General features: G+C 37.9%; 1 protein-coding gene across 1 annotated transcript in view; it reads left to right on the top strand.

Annotated features, from left to right (window-relative positions):
- Positions 1 to 21,424, top strand: part of LOC124787988 (elongator complex protein 2) — a 70,576-nt gene that overhangs the window by 19,996 nt on the left and 29,156 nt on the right. The window contains exons 5-6 of the mRNA XM_047255020.1: positions 2,489 to 2,715; positions 8,839 to 8,991. Of these exons, the coding sequence (XP_047110976.1) occupies positions 2,489 to 2,715; positions 8,839 to 8,991 (380 nt within the window). The remainder of the gene's footprint in view (positions 1 to 2,488; positions 2,716 to 8,838; positions 8,992 to 21,424) is intronic.

A 21,424-nucleotide genomic window follows, 5' to 3' on the forward strand; every position in this document is an offset into this window, starting at 1 on the left:
CAATTTGTAGTTTTTTCTGTCACTTAAACCATTTATTGGTCTTTTGCTGAAAAAATTCTTTAGTGTTTTAGATGACTGAGCTATCTATTCATTCTTCTGACAAAAACTGGTAGTATGTAGTACTTTTATTTCGTGAAGTAAACCAATAGTGTACAACCAAAGTATGCATATCCCCGTATGATAATCTTACCGTGGGGTGCGTGATGACATCTCAGGGGGATACACAAAGGTTGAAAAGAGCATTATACATGTTCATTTAATTATGTGCCAAATTGGCTAATTCTTCTTAATTTAAAACTGATTATTAAGTTGCCAATTATTAAGTTGTTCCATATGCAGTTAACATGTAGCTAATTAAGCTGATGTATCATTGGGGGCTCAAAGTTAACCATAGAAGTTTCCTTGGGAGTATGGGAAGGAGAAAGGAACACTGCTGAATTTTAGTGATTGTTTGCATTCCATATTACAGAAAAAATGTGAAGATATCCACTGATTATATTACTATAGGTGCATCCTACTCCAGATTGAGGAAGGAGATAACATGCACTGAGAAGTCAGATCCTTCTCTGACAGAAGCAATGTGATTAGTTAAAGCCTATTAAACTGTCCCTACAGCTCTGAGTTTGTTAATGACAGAAGATGGTGTCATGGCAGTCATTCCTCCAGCACTGATCGTGTATGACGCGCCCCACCTCTGGCAGGGTTCTCACCTTAGTAATAGGACAAGTGACTGCTTTTAACAACCAGCTGGTCAATCACTGGTTTTTTTGTTCACTTGGTTTCTTCAGTTGAATGAAACTAGTCTCTGTGGCCACATTTTTGAATCTACCCCCTCCAGATTCTGTGTGCATGCTGCGCACTATATGTCGGCCTCATTCTGTCGCTCAGAGTAGAGCCACCATGAGGGCACGGCCTGCTACTGCAAGGCACAACAGGCGGTCCAGGTGCAGTTGCAGCCCAGGCTGCTGGTCTGCTTCCTCATGCTGGCTGTGCTTCTGACAGCAGCAGGAGACTGAGAGTTTCAGTGCCATGCACCTGACCCCAAGGCTGCTGCTACATACGGGAAAAGACTAAAAAAAAAATAGGTAAGTGAAATCGCTGAACAAAAAAACAGTTGACTGACCAGTTGGTTGTTAAAAACAGTCACTTGTCCTATCACTAAGGTGAGAACCATGCTAGAGGTGGGGTGTGTCCTGCATGATCAGTGTTGGAGGAATGACTGCCGTGACTTCATCTTCTGTTATAAACAAAATCAGAGCCGTGGGGGCAGCTTAATAGGCTTTAGCTATTCACATTGCTTCTGTCAGAGAAGGATCTGGTTTCTCAGTGCATGTTATCTCCCTCCTTAATCTGGAGTAAGACGCTATAGTATCCTTAATTAGAGAGATAGCTTAGTTCTGCCTGTGCAGACATTCAGAATTACAATTCCAACGTAATTTGTGTAGGTTGGTGGCCAGTCTGAATTAGATTTATTGCGGCCCCAGTTTTGGTGCAGTATCGTGCTTATTCATTTAAAAAAATGGTTTTGTAATAAAGGAAATATTGTAAGCAATTTGCCCCCCCCCCCCCCCCCCCTGGATTCATGAATGTTTCTAGTTTCTCTGTGTTAGATGGTACAGTTCAGGATTTCCTGGCAAGAACATTACATTTTGTCTTTCCCTGTCAGAAATTGGCAAACCAAAAAATGTAACTACAATCATTAGCGGTAAGCATCCCACCGTTCACTTGGTTCATTAAAGGGTGGAAAATACGTAGATACGTGTGGCATGGGAGACATACCTGTTGCATTTGCTAATGCATGTATGGTCCATAACTTTATGGCTATTGACTCTTGATAACTCCATGTAGTTGGCATCAGCTCTTCTTGCAATTGCTCCTTGATTGAAAACCCACGCTCTCGCCTAATAACAAAAATGTTGAAGTCTGGTTTGCACATGCCACAGGTTCTGCATCATTGCCATTATATACGTGATGTACACACACAATCAGTGGAGATTTGTATCAATTTATTGGACAAATAGATATATATTACAGAGTGTGTAGTGGTGCCACAGCAGTCGCCAGTAATGTTGTGTGAGATACTCGGTTTCCATAGTGACATAGCACAGCTACAGATAGCAAAACTCAAAGCTTCTCTGTCACAGGTGTTATATATTTCTTGTATTTCAAGCAGTTTTAATTTAGACATGGGAATGTGTTATAAATTTTGCCATGTTAGTTTCATTAATTACATTAGAAAAAAAAAGAGCTAAACTGAAATTTCTCCATAGTTTATCACTGACAACAGTTGAAGGAAAATGTAACAGTGAGTCAGATGCCTGAAGAAAGAGTGAAAATTTTGCAGGGACACAGTTTTGTGTACGGCTTAAAAGATCATTTTATTTGTGTTACAAAGGTCTGTTTCATAACATTTTATACCATCTTAGATGTTATATTACAGGTTAAGTGTTCGTAATAATGGGCTTCTGTACAAGATGCTTTGTTACAGAAAGTAAAAATCATCAGCCATTGCGAATGCTTTCGTCATCCCTTGACAAGACTATGGTTTTGTGGGCATTCGATGCACAGTCTGGTTTGTGGACAGAGGAAGTTCGAGTTGGAGAACTGGGTGGAAACTCCCTTGGATTCTATGGAGGCATGTTTGGACCGGAGGGCCGTAGCATTATGGGTCATGGTTATCAAGGTGCATTTCACATATGGCATCAGTCAGAAGAGGTATGTGCTGCTTTCCTGGTATCTTCAATGTTTTTTGTATGTGTGTTGGTCTTTTAGCTGCTCCAACTTATCCATATTGAAGGGGGTAACCATCATAAACTTCAGAACAAATTATTAAAAGTTTGAGTAATGTATAATGGTGTTTTAGGAAAACTGGTCTAAAAATAATTCTGCTCTAATTTAGGCGGGAAATTATGTTGTGTGAAGTCAAATGACAGAGGGATCATTCCATGAAATTTCAGTTCCTTTCTCTATGTGTCTCAGTGTTAATTACTTTTATATTTTAGTATGTCACAATACATACAGCAAAAATTGCCTGGTTTGTGGTGAAATATATGTTTTGTTATATTTTGTTAAAGTTATGATTAAAAGTAGTTTAAATATTTAGTGCAAAGCTAAGAAAAAAATCCAACTTTCTCTGAAACCAATAAATGACAGTAATTTTCTCTAGCTTCACATTAAACAAAACTAACATTAGAGAACATTTCTTTCAGAGCAGATGAGCCATTTTTTGCTACATCACACCAGGAAGGAAAATTTTAATAAGTAATAGTATCAGTTATGTTACTTTGATACTTTCCTGTTCTGTTCCAGGGGAAATTTAAGAAATGTAGAAAATTGGTGTCAAATCATGATTTATGTGGTAGGAAAGTTCAGGTAGAACAAAAATGTTTTAGGAGTAAAGGAGCCCACTCACAAAATAGTATAATAAGCATTTAGTTAACCTTACAAGAAGTCGCTGCAGTAATGTGACAATATGCCCCTACTTTATCGTTTCACCAATGAAGACTTTGATCAAAAGTCTGTTACCGGCCTTTTTTTTACAGCTCCATGTTAAGTTGCATAATTTTATGTACCCAGGTACTTTAGGGTGCTATCACTACTTGGCACTGGGGTTTAGTTATTGAGAGCCTCATTTCTTCAGAAGTTTTATGTCTCCTGAACATGAAGCAGAGCATATTATGAGGCCATTGTCTGCTACCTATACCTCATTAATTCCTCTTTCCATTGAAGACAGTGCAATTTGCAATAAAAATTTTACTTCTTAATCAGGATGCATGCAGCATATCATGCAACACTCTTAACAGGAAGCTGCTGAAGTGAATATTAACGGGGCACTCTACCACCAACTGGTAGTATTTCAAATATGCACAAATTCTCCCTCCAGCCTGCGTGCCCCTATCTCCACCACAACCGTTAAAACAGTCAGCCTGCCACAACAGAGACACAAGAGTGCAAGTGTATTGAAGCACAGTCATCAAAGCAGGCCAACTTGGGTTTCCGCAAGCCTGGCAAGCTTCACAGGACCCATTCAGCCTGTTGCACATGACAACAGTTAGTACCTTCAACCCAGCATGACTAGCCAACTATACGTTTGCATAGGTGGTTTCACTGCAGCTCATTTATCATAATGATGAGAGCAGCAAAACGAGCAAACTACACTTAAAGGGGAGTGAGGAGAAATTAAGAATTGGGGAGTGTATACCAGTCATGAATCACAACCCAAGTCCAGCAGGGGAAAAGTTTTCATGTGTTTGAGGCCGCTTCAAAAAATTGGTAGGTTTCTCACAATCTAAATTGTGTAAATAATTACTGAACACTTATTCATGACCCTTGAGTATGTTATGACATGTCTGTAAATTTGACCAACAGTTTCCTCATTCCATAAATATTTTTAAAGAGGACAAAGACAAGTAGCTGACAAGAGTATGGAAATGTATGCTAAGGAGTTGAAGCCATTTAGCAATACATTGGCTTTCTAAATTTAGTGCTAATATCAATTGAAGTAGGAAATATATGGCTCAGTGGATATTAACAACCATATTGGGATGGTGTGCAACATAGTGTGAAGAAAGCTTACATTAGTATGATAGAAAAGTTTCTTCTTTCTGACATGTTCTTTTTAGATTAACATAAAATGAAAAATGAACTTTGTTTTGCTAAAATGCATTTGGGGAATTTAGAATAAACTATTTTGGCCACTTAGAATGAATTCAGCAAACTTGCAATGTACACAGCCTGGAAATGTAATTAAAAACAGTAGAACTTGTGCCTTGTTTGGCTGAAACACACTAAGGTTACAGAAACTCGACTTCAAAAATCTTAGTTTAGTTGGTGTTGCAGTATAATAGACATCTTCATGTTCTTAGGTGCAAAGGATCTTGACTTTCAAAGATGGTTCTGCGCACTACAGAAAACATATACTAGAGGTGACTTGATGATGGTAGGAACTAACAACAGAACAGCCAGCACTGGTTGAAAGAAGGTGACATTGCAAAGAAAACCATTCAGATCGAAATAAACAAACAAGTCCGGAATATGCTGAGAAGGAAAAACAGGACCAATAAAATACACTATTTTCTGACTTAGAAATATGTAAAATGAATATATATTGAGCCTCATCTTGTGATACTCGGATGAAATAAGATTTTTCATTTGCTTCCAAACTGCTCATAACACTACAAGGAAAGTATACAGAATAAACTGCTACATAGTGTAGCGCAGTGGTAAGACAGACAGGCAGGCAAGCAAGATACCTTTTGCATGCTTGGATTGGGCATAGCTTGGCTTGGATGGGGGTAAAGCAGCTTGCCCATTCAGCTGGTAACATGTGGCAGCTTGTCTGCCTGGCTAACAGGCAAGCATGGGTAAGTTACAGGTGGAATGTGTACATCTCTGCTGTATTTGCAAAGTGTGATGTGTTGCAATGATAATTCCCACCTAAATGTATCAGAGAAGTGGGTGTTAGAGGGAAGGGCTCAGATGTCATGGGTTGTCAAGCCCCCTATTGAAATTCTACATGTTGTGCTTAGCCATGTGTTCTGCCACAAGGTGGTCTACTCTGCTTTTGGCTGCAGTTTGGCAGCAACCATTTGTTCTGGTGAATAGCTAGTTGGTGGTCATGCTCACATAAATGATGTGCAGAAATTGCAGCAGAACTGGTATGTGACGTAACAGTTTTTACAGACAGTCCTGCCTGTAATAGGATAGGATAAGCCTTAACAGGAGTGGAGAAGAGTGTGTTGGGATGGACTAGCACATAGACTTTCCATGGGAATATTACGCATGTGGCAAGGGTGTGAGATTAGACAGAGCATAAGGGTGGACTAGATTATTACACAAGAGGGTTGGAACTTAAATAGTGGCAACTATTTATTCACAACCAATTCAAAAGAGTTAAATGTTTGCACCTGTTGTGGTCCTTCAAAGTGGTCACCAGTGTCGTGTAGAACCCATTGCCAGCAATGTGGAAGGTGTAGTGTACCGTTATCAGAACCTGTTCTGTTGATGGTGTGAATGGAGTGGTCTACTGCCTGCCGAATCTCTGGAACAGTTCTGAAATGAATGCCATGAAGTGGTTCCATCGTCTTCATAATCAAATTAGTCACAAGGACTTATGTCTGGGGAGTATGGTGGATGGTACAGTACTTCCCAGTCCCATCGACTGAACAGAGCAGCCACAGCTTGCGCTGTATGTGCAAAATGATAGTTGAGTTGTGCAGAAAGTGTCGCCACTTCTTTTGCAAAGCTGGTCGCAGGTGATGCTCCAAAAACGAACAGTAATGCTGTGCATTGATGGTCTGCTGTGGAGGAACGTAATGAGTTGTGAGAGAAATTATTCAAAAGCAAAAATGTTCTGACCAGCTGTAAATAAGAAAGTAAATAAACATAATTGTGTTTTGTAAATGTATCATTTTTGTACCTTCCCTAATGAAGGGTTTTCAGACCCATTTCATATGAACTTTTTGTTATGTTTGATGTCAAGAATAAATCCCAAGAGTTTCTGACATGTTTTTATAATGCCCATATCCTGTGGAATGGTGTGTCAGTGTTCGGGCCAGCAAATTGCAGCTAATTATGTTAATTACAGTTTACAGAAGAGAACTATGACATGTGTGACTGAGATTAGCAAATTACCTCTCTATGATTCCAGCCTATGTATTGATGGCTATTCTGGAAATAAGATATTTGGTAAATTTAAATGCATAGGGTACTTTGAATGGGGGCCAATGCAAAAAATTAAAAAAGTAAATACAATATTTCATTTTACTACTGCATCAAAAAGAATGGAACACATCTAACGTAGGCGGAAGTGCATACAGATATCTCCTGTATATAGGAGAGACTTTAAAACCAAAATTCTGTAATTCGTCAGATGGTTTGATCCACTACCTGACTCGTCATTGTCCATACGAAGCACATCTGTATACATAATAGATAAATGATATTTGCAGTTGTGACAGTGCGGGCACTTAGGGACGTATATTATGGGACTGTGCTCTATGCCACTATACTGTGTTTTGCGACAGGTGTTGAGGAATGAGTTTACCTGGTCCTTCTGCCTTTACACTGCTGCCCAGTATCCAAGAACGCCAAGGAGACATTAATAAGAAAGTCGGCTATGTGACAGGATATTGCCTTCCTTGCCAGTCAACATTTTAGATTTATGAGTAGATGGTAACTGAAGTTGGCAAGCACCAAAGAAAGTTGATTGAAAGACTGTTTATTACAGAAGTGCACATGACTTCAGAAATGTGGCAGCGTGAGCAACTTTTTTTAAAAATGTGATTTTGTGAATTTTGTAATCAATTACTACAATAGGAACACTGTCAAAATGTCATTCTGTGGTCAAGTAATCTGGCAGGCAGTGAGTGTTTACCAGGGTAGATAACTTATCAAATAGTGAAAAACAGTCATGTGCAGCTTTAAATAGATTGGTTCCAAAAGGAAATGTTGAGTTTAATAAGTGAACTAATGAGGGAGGGCTAATTTAGCAGATGGTAAAAAGCAATCAATGTACAGTTTCAAATAGGTTAATTCCAAAAGGAAATGTTGGCTTTAGTAAGTGAACTAATGAGGGAGTTACTGTAGTGACAGTAGTCACAATAGCAGTGGTAGAAGCACTATTACTAGTAGCTGGATAGTGGTGTAAATCTGCCTACAACTCAAAATGTCATTGTGGGAAGTAGTGCCACAGAGTCTTTTATTATATCAAAAGTAAAACTCACCAAAGAAAACTGTAACTACAAAGAGACAAAATAACTGGCCAGTGCTCACCTTCAGGAGGTGAAGTTCCAAGTACTACCTATAGACACAAAAACCTCCTAGCTTTTGGAACCATTTGCTTATTCATCAGGAAGGGGAATAGATTGGGGAAGGTTGGAAAGGAGGAGCAGGTCACTCACACCCCAGGTTGCTATGGACCTACCAGTCCTGAGAGACAAAAGAAAAATGAAATGGGACATGAACAGTGCAGTTTAGGAGAAAAGAGGAAAAGTAGAAGTAAAACCCAAACAGAAAATGAGGAAAGGAAAGATGACGATAAAAAGTAAATAATTGAGTGGTGATGATAACAGAGGTTAAGTCCTGGAGAATGGTGGAATGTACTTTCCCATTCCTAAGTTCCAGGAAATTAGTACTTGGCGGCATAATCCAAATGACGTGTATGGCGTAGAAGGCAGTCAGATCCCTTGAGTAATTCTGAAGAGCATGCCCAGCAGATCTGTACTTTGTGTCATCCAGGCAACCAGTTCTGCGTTAGTTCATGCGCTGAGCCCTGTTTAGTGGTAATCTTCCTATGTAAAAAGCCGTGTGCTGAAGGCATATTAGTTGGCAAACAACATGTGTGGTTTTGGATGTTGTTCTGTCTTTGATATTATAGGATTTACCAGTGGAGGATATGAAGTGAGTGGTAATGAGTAGTTGCAAAGGGCAGGATTTTATGTGCGTCTGTTGACTGGACTCAGAATTTTGCCTCCTGAAGCTAAGTACTGGTAATCTATTCTATCTCCTCGTAATTTTAAAGTATCTTGTTAAATGGATGGGACAGTAATTATTCATCATGTTTCTAGCCTTCTGCTTTCTTGGTGATCTGCGTAACTCAAGTGAATTACAATGTATTAGATAGAACTTTTTCCAGTGAGAAATGGGATGTATAAAGTTATTTGTAAGTCTTGTGCTTCTTTCACTCCTCCTCATACATATAGTTAATATTTCATGCCTGAATCCTAATAACTATGTCTATATTACATTGCTTGTTCATAGAAAAAGAGTGTTAACAGTTAGCAAGCTGAATTCCACAGGAAAACTGACATTATTCACTTCACCATTTTTATTTTGTAGGGTAGAAATGAATGGCTACCAAGAACAGCAGCTGGAGGACACTTTGGCCCTGTGGTTGACTTACAGTGGGAACCAAGAGGTCAGTTCCTACTTACTGTCAGTACAGACCAGACCACTCGGTTGCATGCTCCTTGGGATCGTGATAACAAGGAGGTTTGTGTTTCTCTGTTTCTCGTATTTGTTTTATGTCTGAGCAGTACGTATCTACTTACTCTTAGGATGTCATCCTGCTTGTTATGTACGTATAGCAGTTAAGTAACCAAGTACATTGATAAGTGGGAAAACTTTGATGTAATTACAGTACTATTTGTTTGACGTCTTGACTGAATATTGTGTTTGGTGCAATATTAGTTTCATGACTTAAATAGTTCATGTGAATTTACCAGTTAGGAACCTCTGACAGTAATATTGTTGCACTCTACATTCATTAAGAATTTAATTTAACCAAGATTTTTCCGTTTCTTTTATTTTCTTATTGCGCGCGCAATAAAACTTGAATTACAATAACCATAGAGTAACAGACTTGTTTTTTTTGTTAAATTCCAAACAATAATAATGCTATTATGCCAACATTATCACAGCAAACACTTTACAAACATATGCAAATAGTAATTTGTCATGTTTCCCTATCACCCACTTCTCAGTAACATAGTTTGAGGACTTCAACTAATCCTGCTGGAAATCAAATTTCATGACCAGATCTTGTTGTTCTTCTTCTTGGTTTTTCAACCTCTGTAGAGTCTGGTTGTTGGTCCTGGACTGAGGGTTCAACTGGGCTGTCTTCAGGCTGTTTAGCATTCTCATTCATCAGGTATGTGGGTTTCAATTGATCAGTGGAGATATTCTTTCTGTGGTCTTTCACCTTAACTCCAAAAAATTTTGGAGTACTTTCACTTCATGTGGGCCTTCACGTGGAGGCTCTAATGCCTTCTTCACTTGGCCAGCCTTTGCAGTACATGTGTTGAGTTTCATAGGTCATTATGTATGAATGGTGTTCGTTTTACTTTGTGGTGGTATTGTACAAGTTTCATACGATTCATATACCATTTCACTTGTGACACAAATTGAAGTAAGTCTGCATCACTTTTTGTGCCGTACTGTTGAAAGGGGGTGGGGGGATAATCAACTGTTATGATAGACAAGCCATAAACAGTTTCTGCAGTTGTAGCTTTAGTGTTTTCTTTTATGGAGCATTGAAGACCAAGAGGATTACAGGCATCAGTGGAGTCCATCTAGCAGTTGTGTGGGCACAGATGACTGCTTTAAGTGTTCGACGAAATCTCTCATTTTTTGCATTTGATTGAGGATAATATGCTGTGGTTTGGATCTGATTACAGCCACATATTTTTGAAATTACTTGGAATATCTCCATGATTGGTCGCTGTTTGTATAGTGTTCCAAATCTTATGATCCAACAACTGAATAATGCTCATGCTATTGCTTTGCTTTTATGTCTCAAAGAGGTGCTACCTCTTCCCAGTTTGTAACTCTCAATGCATGTTAAAAAATAAGCATATTCGTTAAAAGGAGGCATTGGTCATATGTGAAGATGAATTATTTTGAAGCATTTATCATTCATAGAAAGGCATCCTAATGGGGCATAAACATTCATGGTACTTTGTTTTCCTGGCAAGCAGTGCATTTTTTCGCCCAGTTTCAGACATAATTTTTTTTATATTGATCCAGACATACCTTGATGGGATCATGTTTACAGTCATCTTAATGTCTGGATGAGACGAATTTATGATAGTGTTGGAACATAGGGTATCTAAATACTTCAGTAATATAAGAGCATAATTTGTGTTGACACATCACACCACAATTGTTTCCCTCAATGTGTCAAATAGTATTTTAATGTAAGCAATGCATGATGGATGCACTGTATTAGATGAAGCTCATCATCATCTTTGTATGCTTCAGCTGTATATTCATAGTTAATTGGAAATAATTCTTCAGGTCTTCATAAATTGTCAACAAAATTTTCTTTACTAGATACATGTCACAAATCTGTAGTAAATTGTGAAATATATTGGAGATAACGTAATTGGATTGGCATTACTCTCTCATTCTTTTGCTTAAATGGATATGTTAGAGGAACATAGTCCATGTAATTAATGAAGTCAACTTCCTTCTAACAGATACTTGAAATATTTGGCAGTAATGTATGTACTAAGCAGCTGTCTGTCATATGTGGAATACTTCTTTTGTGCCATTGTGAACCTTGGCAAAAAAAAAAAAAAAAAAAAAATCCAGTCAGTCTCCACTCTTATTGTGCCACTGTTGTAGTGTACAACCTGCTGCAGAATTTGATGCCTCCACAAATAATCCAAGTTGATTGCACAAACCAGGACATATCAAAAGCTTGTCATTTGCAATATCTTCTCTGCATTTTTTGGAACTGAGTGGTTGTTTCTTCTGTACAGTCAATACGTGTTTGGTCTGTTGAGTTGAATCTTCTATGTAATCATCCAGCAAAACTTGCTTTTCAGCAGCATGTTCCAAAAGCCAGTGATAGAAATGTATGATTCCTAAAAAATGCTCTGAGTTCACGAACTGTTTTGTGTTGTGTTTGTAGTTCATTATTGTCATATCCTTTTGTGGATCTGGCTTTGTTCCTGCAGATGTAATTAAATATCGCAAGAATGTTAGCTATTGTGCTCCGAACACTGATTTCCTACGTGTTACAAGACATATTTATTCAGCTGTTTAAAGAATGAATTTTGATGCTTGGCATGTTGCTCTGGAGATTCAGATGCTATTAAAATATAATCGAAACGCAAGAAATGGAAATCTTGTTTTGTTACAACTTCACGTGTAAACCTCTGAAACGTACTAGGTGCATTATGAAGTCCAAAGGGCGTGTAATTAAATCCATAAAGACCAAAAGATGTAATAATAGCTGATTTTGGTTTATCTTTTTTGGCTAATGGAATTTGTGATAGTCTCCAAAAACTCGCCATTGACCGTTTGGCTTCACACAAGTTGTAGTAGACTACCCCGTTGTGATTGTGATGAACCTATGTATATTTAACAGAAACTGAACTTCATTTTTAGCAAATTGCAATTTATGTGGGTCAAGTCAACAAGCACACTGATGGACCACTAGACATAGTGATGTAATGATGCACTTATTGCTTCAACACATTTGGTATTGTGGATGATTTTCTCAGCCCAAACAATTTCTCCGAATGTTTGAAAAACTGGCATGTTGCATAGAGTGAGCCTAATGTGCCTTTAGCATTCACAATGATTTATTCATCATGTCAAAAGTACAGAAATATAAAATATACGTATATATAAATGTTAACATAATTTTACACAGAAGAAGACCAAAAATTGGACACTTCATGTGCATTTGGTGTAGCTCTCATAAGGTCTTGCATGGTGCAGGTGGCTGGTGATGAGGAACAATGAAGGAAATGGCCGTTAATTTGTTTAGTGCCACAATGGCAAAGAACTGAGGCCACAGAGAAGCCACAAGTCTGCAGATTGGTCTTGCATCTTATTGTGTTTGATTGTAATCTATTGAGAGACCTCCATATTAACCACTTCTCCGAATGTCCAGGGGGAAGTTCTTCCTTTGGAGCCATCCATTCTCCCACATACTGACATTTCTCCCGCCATCGCGAGATTTTTGCCACATGTGGATTCTTGATGAGAGCCTCAGTAGTTGTCAAGAAGCTCGCTCTTGATTTCAGCCTACGATGTGCGGGCTGACAACCATATAGTGGATGGGCGTCCTTGTTGTGGCCTTACTTTTCTCATATCTCGCAGCTACCTCACGTCTGATTTCAGGAGGAGCTATGCCAGTGAGGCAATGGAGTTTGTCCACGGGAGTAAGTCTTAAGCAACCCGTGATAATCCGGCAAGACTCATTTAGAGCAACATCTATGTTCCTGGCATGACTGGACTTGTACCATACCGAATATGCATATTCAGCAGTGGAATAACATAGAGCAAGCACGCTTGAGCGCACAGTGCATGGATTAGCACCCCATGATGTACCTGTCAATTTTCGCACTTTGTTATTTCTGTCTGCCACTTTCTGTTTGGTGTTTAGACAATGCTTTTTATATGTTGGAGCATGATCCAGAGTTACTCCAAGATATTTGGGAGTAGGGTTATGTTAGAGTATGATGCCGCCCCAGGATATATTTTAGGATCTATTTGCCTGTTGATTCTCCAGGTGGACAGCGCAGGTCTGAGTCTTGGCAGGATTAGGTTTCAAGTAATTCCCATGATAGTAAACATTGAATTCTTCCAAAGATTTTGATAGTGTGTCTTTTACAGTATCAAAACAGTCAGCCTGAATAGTGATAGTCATCAGCATAAATAAAGCTTGGAGTTCCTTCAGGGATAGGTTGATCATCACTATAGATGTTGAATAATAGCGGTGCAAGCCGCAATGCCTTGTGGTAGCCCATTTTTCTGAGTTCTCCATTTACTTTTCTTACCCTGAAATTCGACAAAAAATCTGCAGTTCTGGAGAAGGTTTCTAATATAGCACATTAGTGTGAAGTCTTTAGTTATATCATAAACTTTATTCAGAAGGAGCCAATGGTTGATCGTATCATAAGCCGCAGATAGATCGATAAAGACAGCACCTCTAATGAGCTGTTTCTCATATCTCTCTTAGATAGTTGTGTTCAGTTTAATATTTGAGACATGCAACTTTTCCCTTCTCTGAAACCTGCTTGCTGTGGTATTAGAAGAGGCTCCACCTTTCTAATCATTCTCTGAAGAATGAGTCTCTCCAGTATTTTGTAGAGGTGACAGAGTAAGGAGATAGGTTTATAATTTTTGGGATCTTTCCTATCCTTTCCTGTTTTCACTATGGAAATTACTCTTGCTTTTCGCCATACTTTAGGAATCTTGAATTCTCGAATACAGTTGTTCATAAACTCCAGTAACCAAAACATTGTAGAAGGACCAAAACTCTTGATTTGTTCAGCTCTAATGTCATCCAGTCCTGCTGCTTTTCCCAATTTACATTTATTCAGGGCCGAATTCAATTCTTCAAGAGAGAAAGAATGATTAACTGTTGGAAAGGTTTTGCATAATTGTATTTGTGTGTGTTTGTAGTTCTTGTTCTTGTTGATGCTCTCATTCTGACTGCTAGTGCATAGTGTTTATTTTGTGAGCGCAGCTGTTTATGTTAGTCTTCTTTACAGTAGTAGTATTCTCTGAATTTTTTTGTTGCATGTGAAAGTCAGCCATTGTAAAGAAAGCCAGTTATTATAATTAATAAAATAAGTTCATACACAGCATTATTAATCTCTCTTAGCAAACCTCCACTATGCACATCAGGTTATGTGCCCAGTCATTGCTCAGTTTGCGTGAGGAAAAACTTTCAGTATCCCAACTCTGACGTGTTTGGACGAAAAGAAGAGAGAAGAAATCTGCAATGGCTGAAGAAATATCTTCAAAATACATCTCAGATCTGGACGTGAAGAATTGTCAGACATGGAAATTCCAGATAACTGCAATTTTGAAGGCTTATGGAATTTTTGTTGTTGTAATTTGTACACGAGGTCAACCTAATGAAGACGACAATGCCGGCTTGAAAGCATGGGCAAAAGGAAGTGCAAAAGGTATGTTTCTGATTTCCACGTCAATAGACAATACACAACTGCAAAGCCTGTTGGTTTGTGAGACAGCCCACGATATATGGAACAAGTTGAGATCAATACATGAGCAATGGTTAGAAGCCAGCAAACTAACAATAACTCACTGTTTTCATGAATGAATGTTGGATGAATGCAAATGATTGTGTAGTTGCACATGTAGCTAAAGTTGAAAATCTAGCATTACAACTTGGAAATGTTGGAGAAAAGGTTTCAGATGTAGCTGTAATGGCAGAAGTCATTGCATCTTTACCATCAAAATAAAATGCATTTAAAACAGCTTGGGACAGTGTGCCAGCTCGACAGCAAAACTTGGAAACCTCGACGGAACATCTTATTGAAGAAGAATCCCAGTTAAATATGAGTGACGAAGAAATTGGTGCATTTTCAGTGATGTCCATCTACAGACAAAAGGAAAAAAAAAGATATCCTGATAAAACCAAAAGTTCACAAGATCGAAAAACGAGATCAGATGTCGAGTGTTTTTACTGCAAGAAGCATGGTCATATAGCTCGCGAGTGCCAGTAGAAAAAGTGAGACACAGGGAAATGTAAGAGTGGTGAAAATAAATCCGGGTGTGCATTTATTGTGTCAGCAGATAATGTGTTGAGTTGTCAGAAAGTCTAGAGAGACGTACGCTAAGTGGTTTGAATGTGATCAGTAAGATGTGTGGCTGTTGAACAGTGGTGCATTGTGTCACATGAATTTTCGTCGGGAATGGTTTTCAAAGTTCTGTCCAGTGACTGGGGAGCATTCGTTACTGGGTAATGATAAAGAATGCCAAGTTGTTGGTGTTGGTACTATTTTTGTCAGCAAAGAAGTTAGCGCCAAATGGAGTGAGGCACATCTCGAAAATGTTTTGTATGTACCAGGTATCAAAAAGAACTTGTTTAGTGTTGGAGTATGCATGGCGAAAAGAAAATCATTGCAGCTTTCAAACAAAAACAATACGTGACGGAAAGACTGTAGCTGAAGGTGTGAAGGAAGAGAACAATATTTATAGGATGCGTTTCATGACAGAATCAACAATAGGGAGTGAAGTTAATGTTGCAGTGACTGATCTGAAACAGTGGCATGAACGGTTAGGACATGTCAGCACACAAACAATTCAACAGATGTCAGCATGATTTTTGTGTGAATCATGCCAGCTAGGCAAGGCACATTGACTGAAGTTCAGCAACAAAGAGACAAATCGTTCAACAAAACCGTGGGAATTTATTCATTCAGACGTGTGTAGGCCAATGTCAATTGAATCAATTGTTGGTTCAAAGATGATGATACAGAGTTGTTTATTTTTTAAGACACAAATCTGATGTTATTGATCGGCTTTGTGAATTTAGTAATCTTTATGTCGAACATGTTTGGTCAGAATGTTGACACATTATATGTGGACAGTGGAACTGAATACATTGACTATGGTATGAAACAGTCTCTGAGGAATCACAGAATTCAGGTAGAAACAACTGCTCCATACACGCCAGAACAGAACGGTCATTCTGAGAGGGACAGTTGCACAATGTCGAAAGTGCATGCGCTATATTGGAAGCCAAAAACTTGAAGTTTTTATGGGCAGAGGCTGTTAAGACTGATGTATACATATGAAATAGAGTTGCAACAAAACACAATTTGGAGCAAACTCCATATGAGTTGTGGAATGTACGAAAACCACATGTTGGACATCTTCGAGTGGTTGGGTCAGATGCCTTTGCTCATGTACCAAAACAATTTCACAGCAAGTTTGATGCTAGATCCAGGAAAGTTGTACTTTTTGGTTAGCAAGGAGAATCAACAAATTATCGACTTTATGATCCCACGAGTCACAAAGTGTTTGTATTGAGGAATGTCACATTCAATGAGGTTAGCAGCAGCTCAGTGTCTGCACAACAAGAAGCTGACACATAGTTAAACTTCAAAACTGATGAAGAACAAGATATCGTGGATTGGCACAAGGAAGTTACTGGTGAACCAGTGCAAGCACAGGAAGAGATGGAAATTTCAGGAAATGACGTAAGTAAGGCTAAACTGGAAACTGAAGAGCAACCTACCAAAGGGCAGTCGATGCACCTGTGAGATCGTTCTATCATCCGCAAGCCAGCAAGATATGAAGCTGATTTTGCTCAGTATAATAATCCTTACAGATTCAAAGAAGCAATTTCTGGTCCTGGCTCAAAACACTGGAAAAAAGCGATTGCAGAGGAAGTGGAAGCTCATGAAGACAACAAAACCTGAAAGATACTTCCTAGAACTAATAGTCAGAGAGTTATTGACTCAAAAAGGATGTTCAAGGTTTTATTTGACACAGATGGTAAGATAACTTGGTACAAAGCACGGCTATGCACAAGAGATTTCAAACAGAAGTATGGTGTTAACTACAATGAGATTTTTTCACCAGTGATACGACATGATTCACTCAGTTTTCTTGGCAGTTTTCACTTATAATGACCTAGAGATGGTACAGTTCAATGTTCGCTCAGTGTTTCTGTATGGAAGGCTTGAAGTAGTAGTTTACATGGACATACCTGAGGGAGTGGTGCCTAAAACAGAGAAACCTGTAGTTTGCTTCAGAAATCACTGTATGGACTTAAGCCAGCTCCTCGGTGTTGGAGCAATAAATTTATAGACTTTCTTTCATGTTGTAGTTGTCAAGTAACTGACGCTGATCCATGTTTATTCAGTAGTGTAATCAGTGGTGATGTTAACTTGTTAGAATTATTTGTAGATGATGGTCTTATTGCATCAAAGTCAGTTGAAGAAATTCATAAAGTTGGTACATCACTAAAAGAAATCTTTCAAATCACTGTCAGTGAAGGTCATTGCTTTGTTGGAGTGGAAATTGAGCGAGATTGTGTGGGAAACACCAGTATACGAGAAGAGTAATTGAGAAATTTGGAATGTCTGAAGAAAAGGTTTAAGTGTCCCTGCTGATCCTCATGTGAGTCTGTTACCTAACAATGAAGAGTTCAGTGATGAAAAAAATACCATATCATGAAGCGGTTGGATCTCTTATGTTTTTGTCAGCTATCTCTCGACCAGATATTTTATTTGCAGTGAACAGTGTGAGCAGATTTTTGAACAGCCATCCTAATGCGCATTGGCAAGCAGTGAAAAGAATTTACAGGTACTTACTTGAAACACCAGATTACGGTATGGAGTACTCAAACAGCGGGAGCAAAATGCAACTGGTTGGTTTTTCTGGTGCTGAATATGCAGGTGATCTTACATTGTGGAAATCAACAACAGGATTTGTATTTCTTTTGGCTGGTGGTCCTGTAACCTGTACTTCTCAGGGGCAAAAGGTTGTTGCTGCAAGTACAACTGAATCTGAATATTTAGCTGCTGCTAAGGATGCAATTTGGCTGAGAAAATTACTAGGTGGTCTGGGAATCAAGTTTCAAGAACCAACTACTTTACAAATCAACCACCAGAGTGCAATCAAGTTATCGAAAAATCATGAATATCACAAACGCACCAAACATGTAGATGTACACTTTCATTTCTTACGTGGAAAAGTGCAGTGTAAAGAGATAACAGTTTTTTACGTGTGTACCAAAGAACAACTTGCTGATATGTTGACAAAAGCATTAACCAAAGAAAAAATTGTATATTTGCACTCAAAGCTCAATGTTGTTAATTGGTAAATGCAATCACTTAAACAGTGGGAGTGTTGGAAAGGTTTTGCATAATTGCAGTTGTGTGTGTTCGCAGTTCTTGTTCTTGTTGATGCTCACATTCTGACCACTAGTGCGTAGAGTTTATTTATGTGAGTGCAGCTGTTTGTGTTTGTCTTCTTTGCAGTGGACGTATTTTTTGAATTTTTTTGTTGCTTGTGAAAAGTCAGCCATTTTAAAGAAAGCCAGTTATTTAATTAATAAAATAAGTTCATACACAGCTTTATTAATCTCTCATAGCAAACCTCCACTATCTGCATCATTACCTCTGCTGAAATGTTTAATTTGGTGATGTATATCAACTTTCTGTTTTTGAGATCAGTGAGTAAACCATAATGATAAAGGGAATTAGCTCCCAATATGCCTTTTGACGTGTCTTCTACAATGAATGGCAGTTCAAAATAGCATTTGAGCCCTAAATCAATGGTTAACAGCTTTGAACTGTAATTTTTATCTCTGATCGATTTGCAGCATAAGATTAAAGTTGGAGTCTTAACTTCCTTGCCATTTGAAACTGGTATGACAGACCTGCACTGCTATCTACCAGAAAATATCTTCCACAATTTTGATCTGTGACAATTAGGTGATACTGGCAGTTAGATGTGGGTAGTAGGGTAAAACTCTATTTCAACTTGCCGCAGAAAATGGTGGACTGCATGTTGAACATGTTTTGCGCTAGTCACATGGAAATTAATAATCCGATTTGATTTTGATTGATGCTTTTTATGCAGTTTTTGGCCTCATGGCAATTAAAAGCTGATTTTCCCCATTTGATGTGATACGACCTTGCCGTGGTGGATTGGCTTATGTAATTAACAGTATGACACCTGTACACCCATGCACGCTGAGTAGTACGGTTTGTTTAATGTCAAACTTACACCTTAGGCATTGTTATATGATTCATTTGTCATTCGTAGTCGACCACTATTAAATTATGATGCTTACAGCGTCATCTATTGCTACATTTTGTAACTATTTATTTTTCTTCTGCCATACATTTTCCCCCCTTCTCTGATAATATTCCGTTGCAATTTGACATCATTATGACCAGTGGTGTTATTTCTACAGTGGTTTGAAAGTTTAACTGTCATCATCCTGTACTACAGGTGTTAAATCGGAATAATTTAACGCATGTGGGGTCTATGGTAACTGGTGAAAGATCTCAAATCAAAAACTCCAGAAAACTAGACAAAAACTTCTGGTTAAAATTTTATGCTCACTTACATGAAATGAAGGAAGGCAAGCTCACAAAGAAAATTCTCAACGTAGCTCAATCGATGAGGAACTGAAACAAACAAAAATACCTAAAGGAGATTAGAATATGTGAAGAATGATTTTGAGGTAAAACAAAATTTAGTACCGTAACTAACAGTCAAAAATTTGCTGAGAAGTCTTATTGACAAGCTAGAGGATGGTCTGAATATGGAGGAAGAAACACAGTGAACAGATGAAGAAATATGGACAGAAAGAGAGGAAATGAAATGCTACATAAGTTCAGACATAACTTGGGTACAATGAGGAGAAAATTGAAAGGAGACCACATTACAAATGTGGCATTTGAAGGTAAAAGTTAAACAAATAATTCTAATCAGGCGTGCTTAGGTGAAATTCTGTTCACGCCTTCCCATTCCAACAGTGTTACACAACGTTGCGTAAAACATGGATTCTGTGTGTGTGAACATTGATTGTAACCACAGAGGCATTAGACTTAAGTACCAAAGGTTATGTCAAGTAAGCAAAATAAAGTATACTCATTTGAAAATTAAAAAAAAAAAAAAAAGAATTGTAATAAAATCTTCTAAAAATTGTAGAGTCCACCTGCAGCTGCTAATCCTTGTTTAATGTGAAATCAAGGCACAGCCAGTTTTGTGATAGTGAATTGCATCTTTAGGTTTAATCTACAGCAACATATATATGGATTAGAGGCTTTTAAGTGAAAAAAACTAATGGTGCAAACTATGAAGAAGATAGAAAAGTGGTCACTTTGCTGGATTACATTAAGACATTAAACCAAAGTGATGTCCCAATATTCAATAAGGCACATATCTTGACACCATCAAATGCAGTAGATGTTGAAAGATCCAACAGTAATCTTAGATAATTATGGGTCATCATTGGGGAGCATTCTAATTTGGAATTGGAAAAATAACATGGATAAGCAAAACAACACAAAAGTATGGCATCAGAATCCGGTAAATATAGTACAGTAGCAACTTACCAGTGTTGGACTCCTAATAGTACTTAGAAAAAATAGCTTTCTGGACTGCAATGAAGAAACGGTAACATTGTGTGAAGATGCAGTTAAGTCATAGCGGAAACTGACACAAGCTGTGAGCTGCACCTACTGTCAGAGAGCTATTGGATGCTGGTAGAGGGCATGAGTGTTGTGTAAGAACATAGTACCTTATTTTTCAAAGATTGGGAATTGTTTCACAAATGAAATTGTCAGTTGAAGATAAAGTGTACAATAACATGCATTTGTTGCTTGTCATTGGTAACATTGCTAAAGCTTTTAACACAGTGGAAAAACTCTGTATATTGTGCTTACTTTTTTTAGTTTTTTGTACAAATCCTACTAATTAAAAATTAAAACTAATTAAATTGTGAGTTACTGAAATTGGGATTTTTGTCCCAGGAACAACTAGGTTAAATTAGATTAACGAATATGATTGTGTAGTAAATTATGAAATAGCTGACATTGAAAATGGAATCATGCTAGATACAATGTATAATAAAACTAGGTGAGTGTGAACAAAAAGTCAAAATGCAGTGAATATAAGATAACTGTTGTTGTTGTTATTGCAAATGGGCTACTCATAGAGGAGGCCATAAAAAATCGAAATTCAAGAGAGTGGCTCTGTGTCTCAGATCCAGAGAAAGTTTTAGTATGTAACTTCCATTGTATTTTGTGTTTTGGTTTTCATTTACCTAGTTTTAGTATAAATTTTTACATAGCCCTTGTCAGTTTTAGCTATTTCCCTAATTTATCTCACATTTGTAATCATTAACCTAATTTAACCTAGTTGTTCCTGGAACTGGAAGCCCATTTTAATCAGTCTTATTTTTATCAAATTTAATTCTTAATTAGTAGTATTTGTACAAAAAAAGAAAGCACACTACACAGAATTTTTCCACTGTGTTAAAAGTGTTAGCAATTTTACCAACGAAAAGCAACACCTGTTGTTGTACTATAATTGCCAATCTTCGATTGGCCATTTCATTTGTAAAATGACTCCCAATCTTCGAAAAAGAAGATACTTTGGTCTTATACAACCCACACAACCCCTATCGATA

This window comes from Schistocerca piceifrons, chromosome 3, assembly GCF_021461385.2.
Source record: "Schistocerca piceifrons isolate TAMUIC-IGC-003096 chromosome 3, iqSchPice1.1, whole genome shotgun sequence".
Classification (NCBI taxonomy): Eukaryota; Metazoa; Arthropoda; class Insecta; order Orthoptera; family Acrididae; genus Schistocerca; species Schistocerca piceifrons.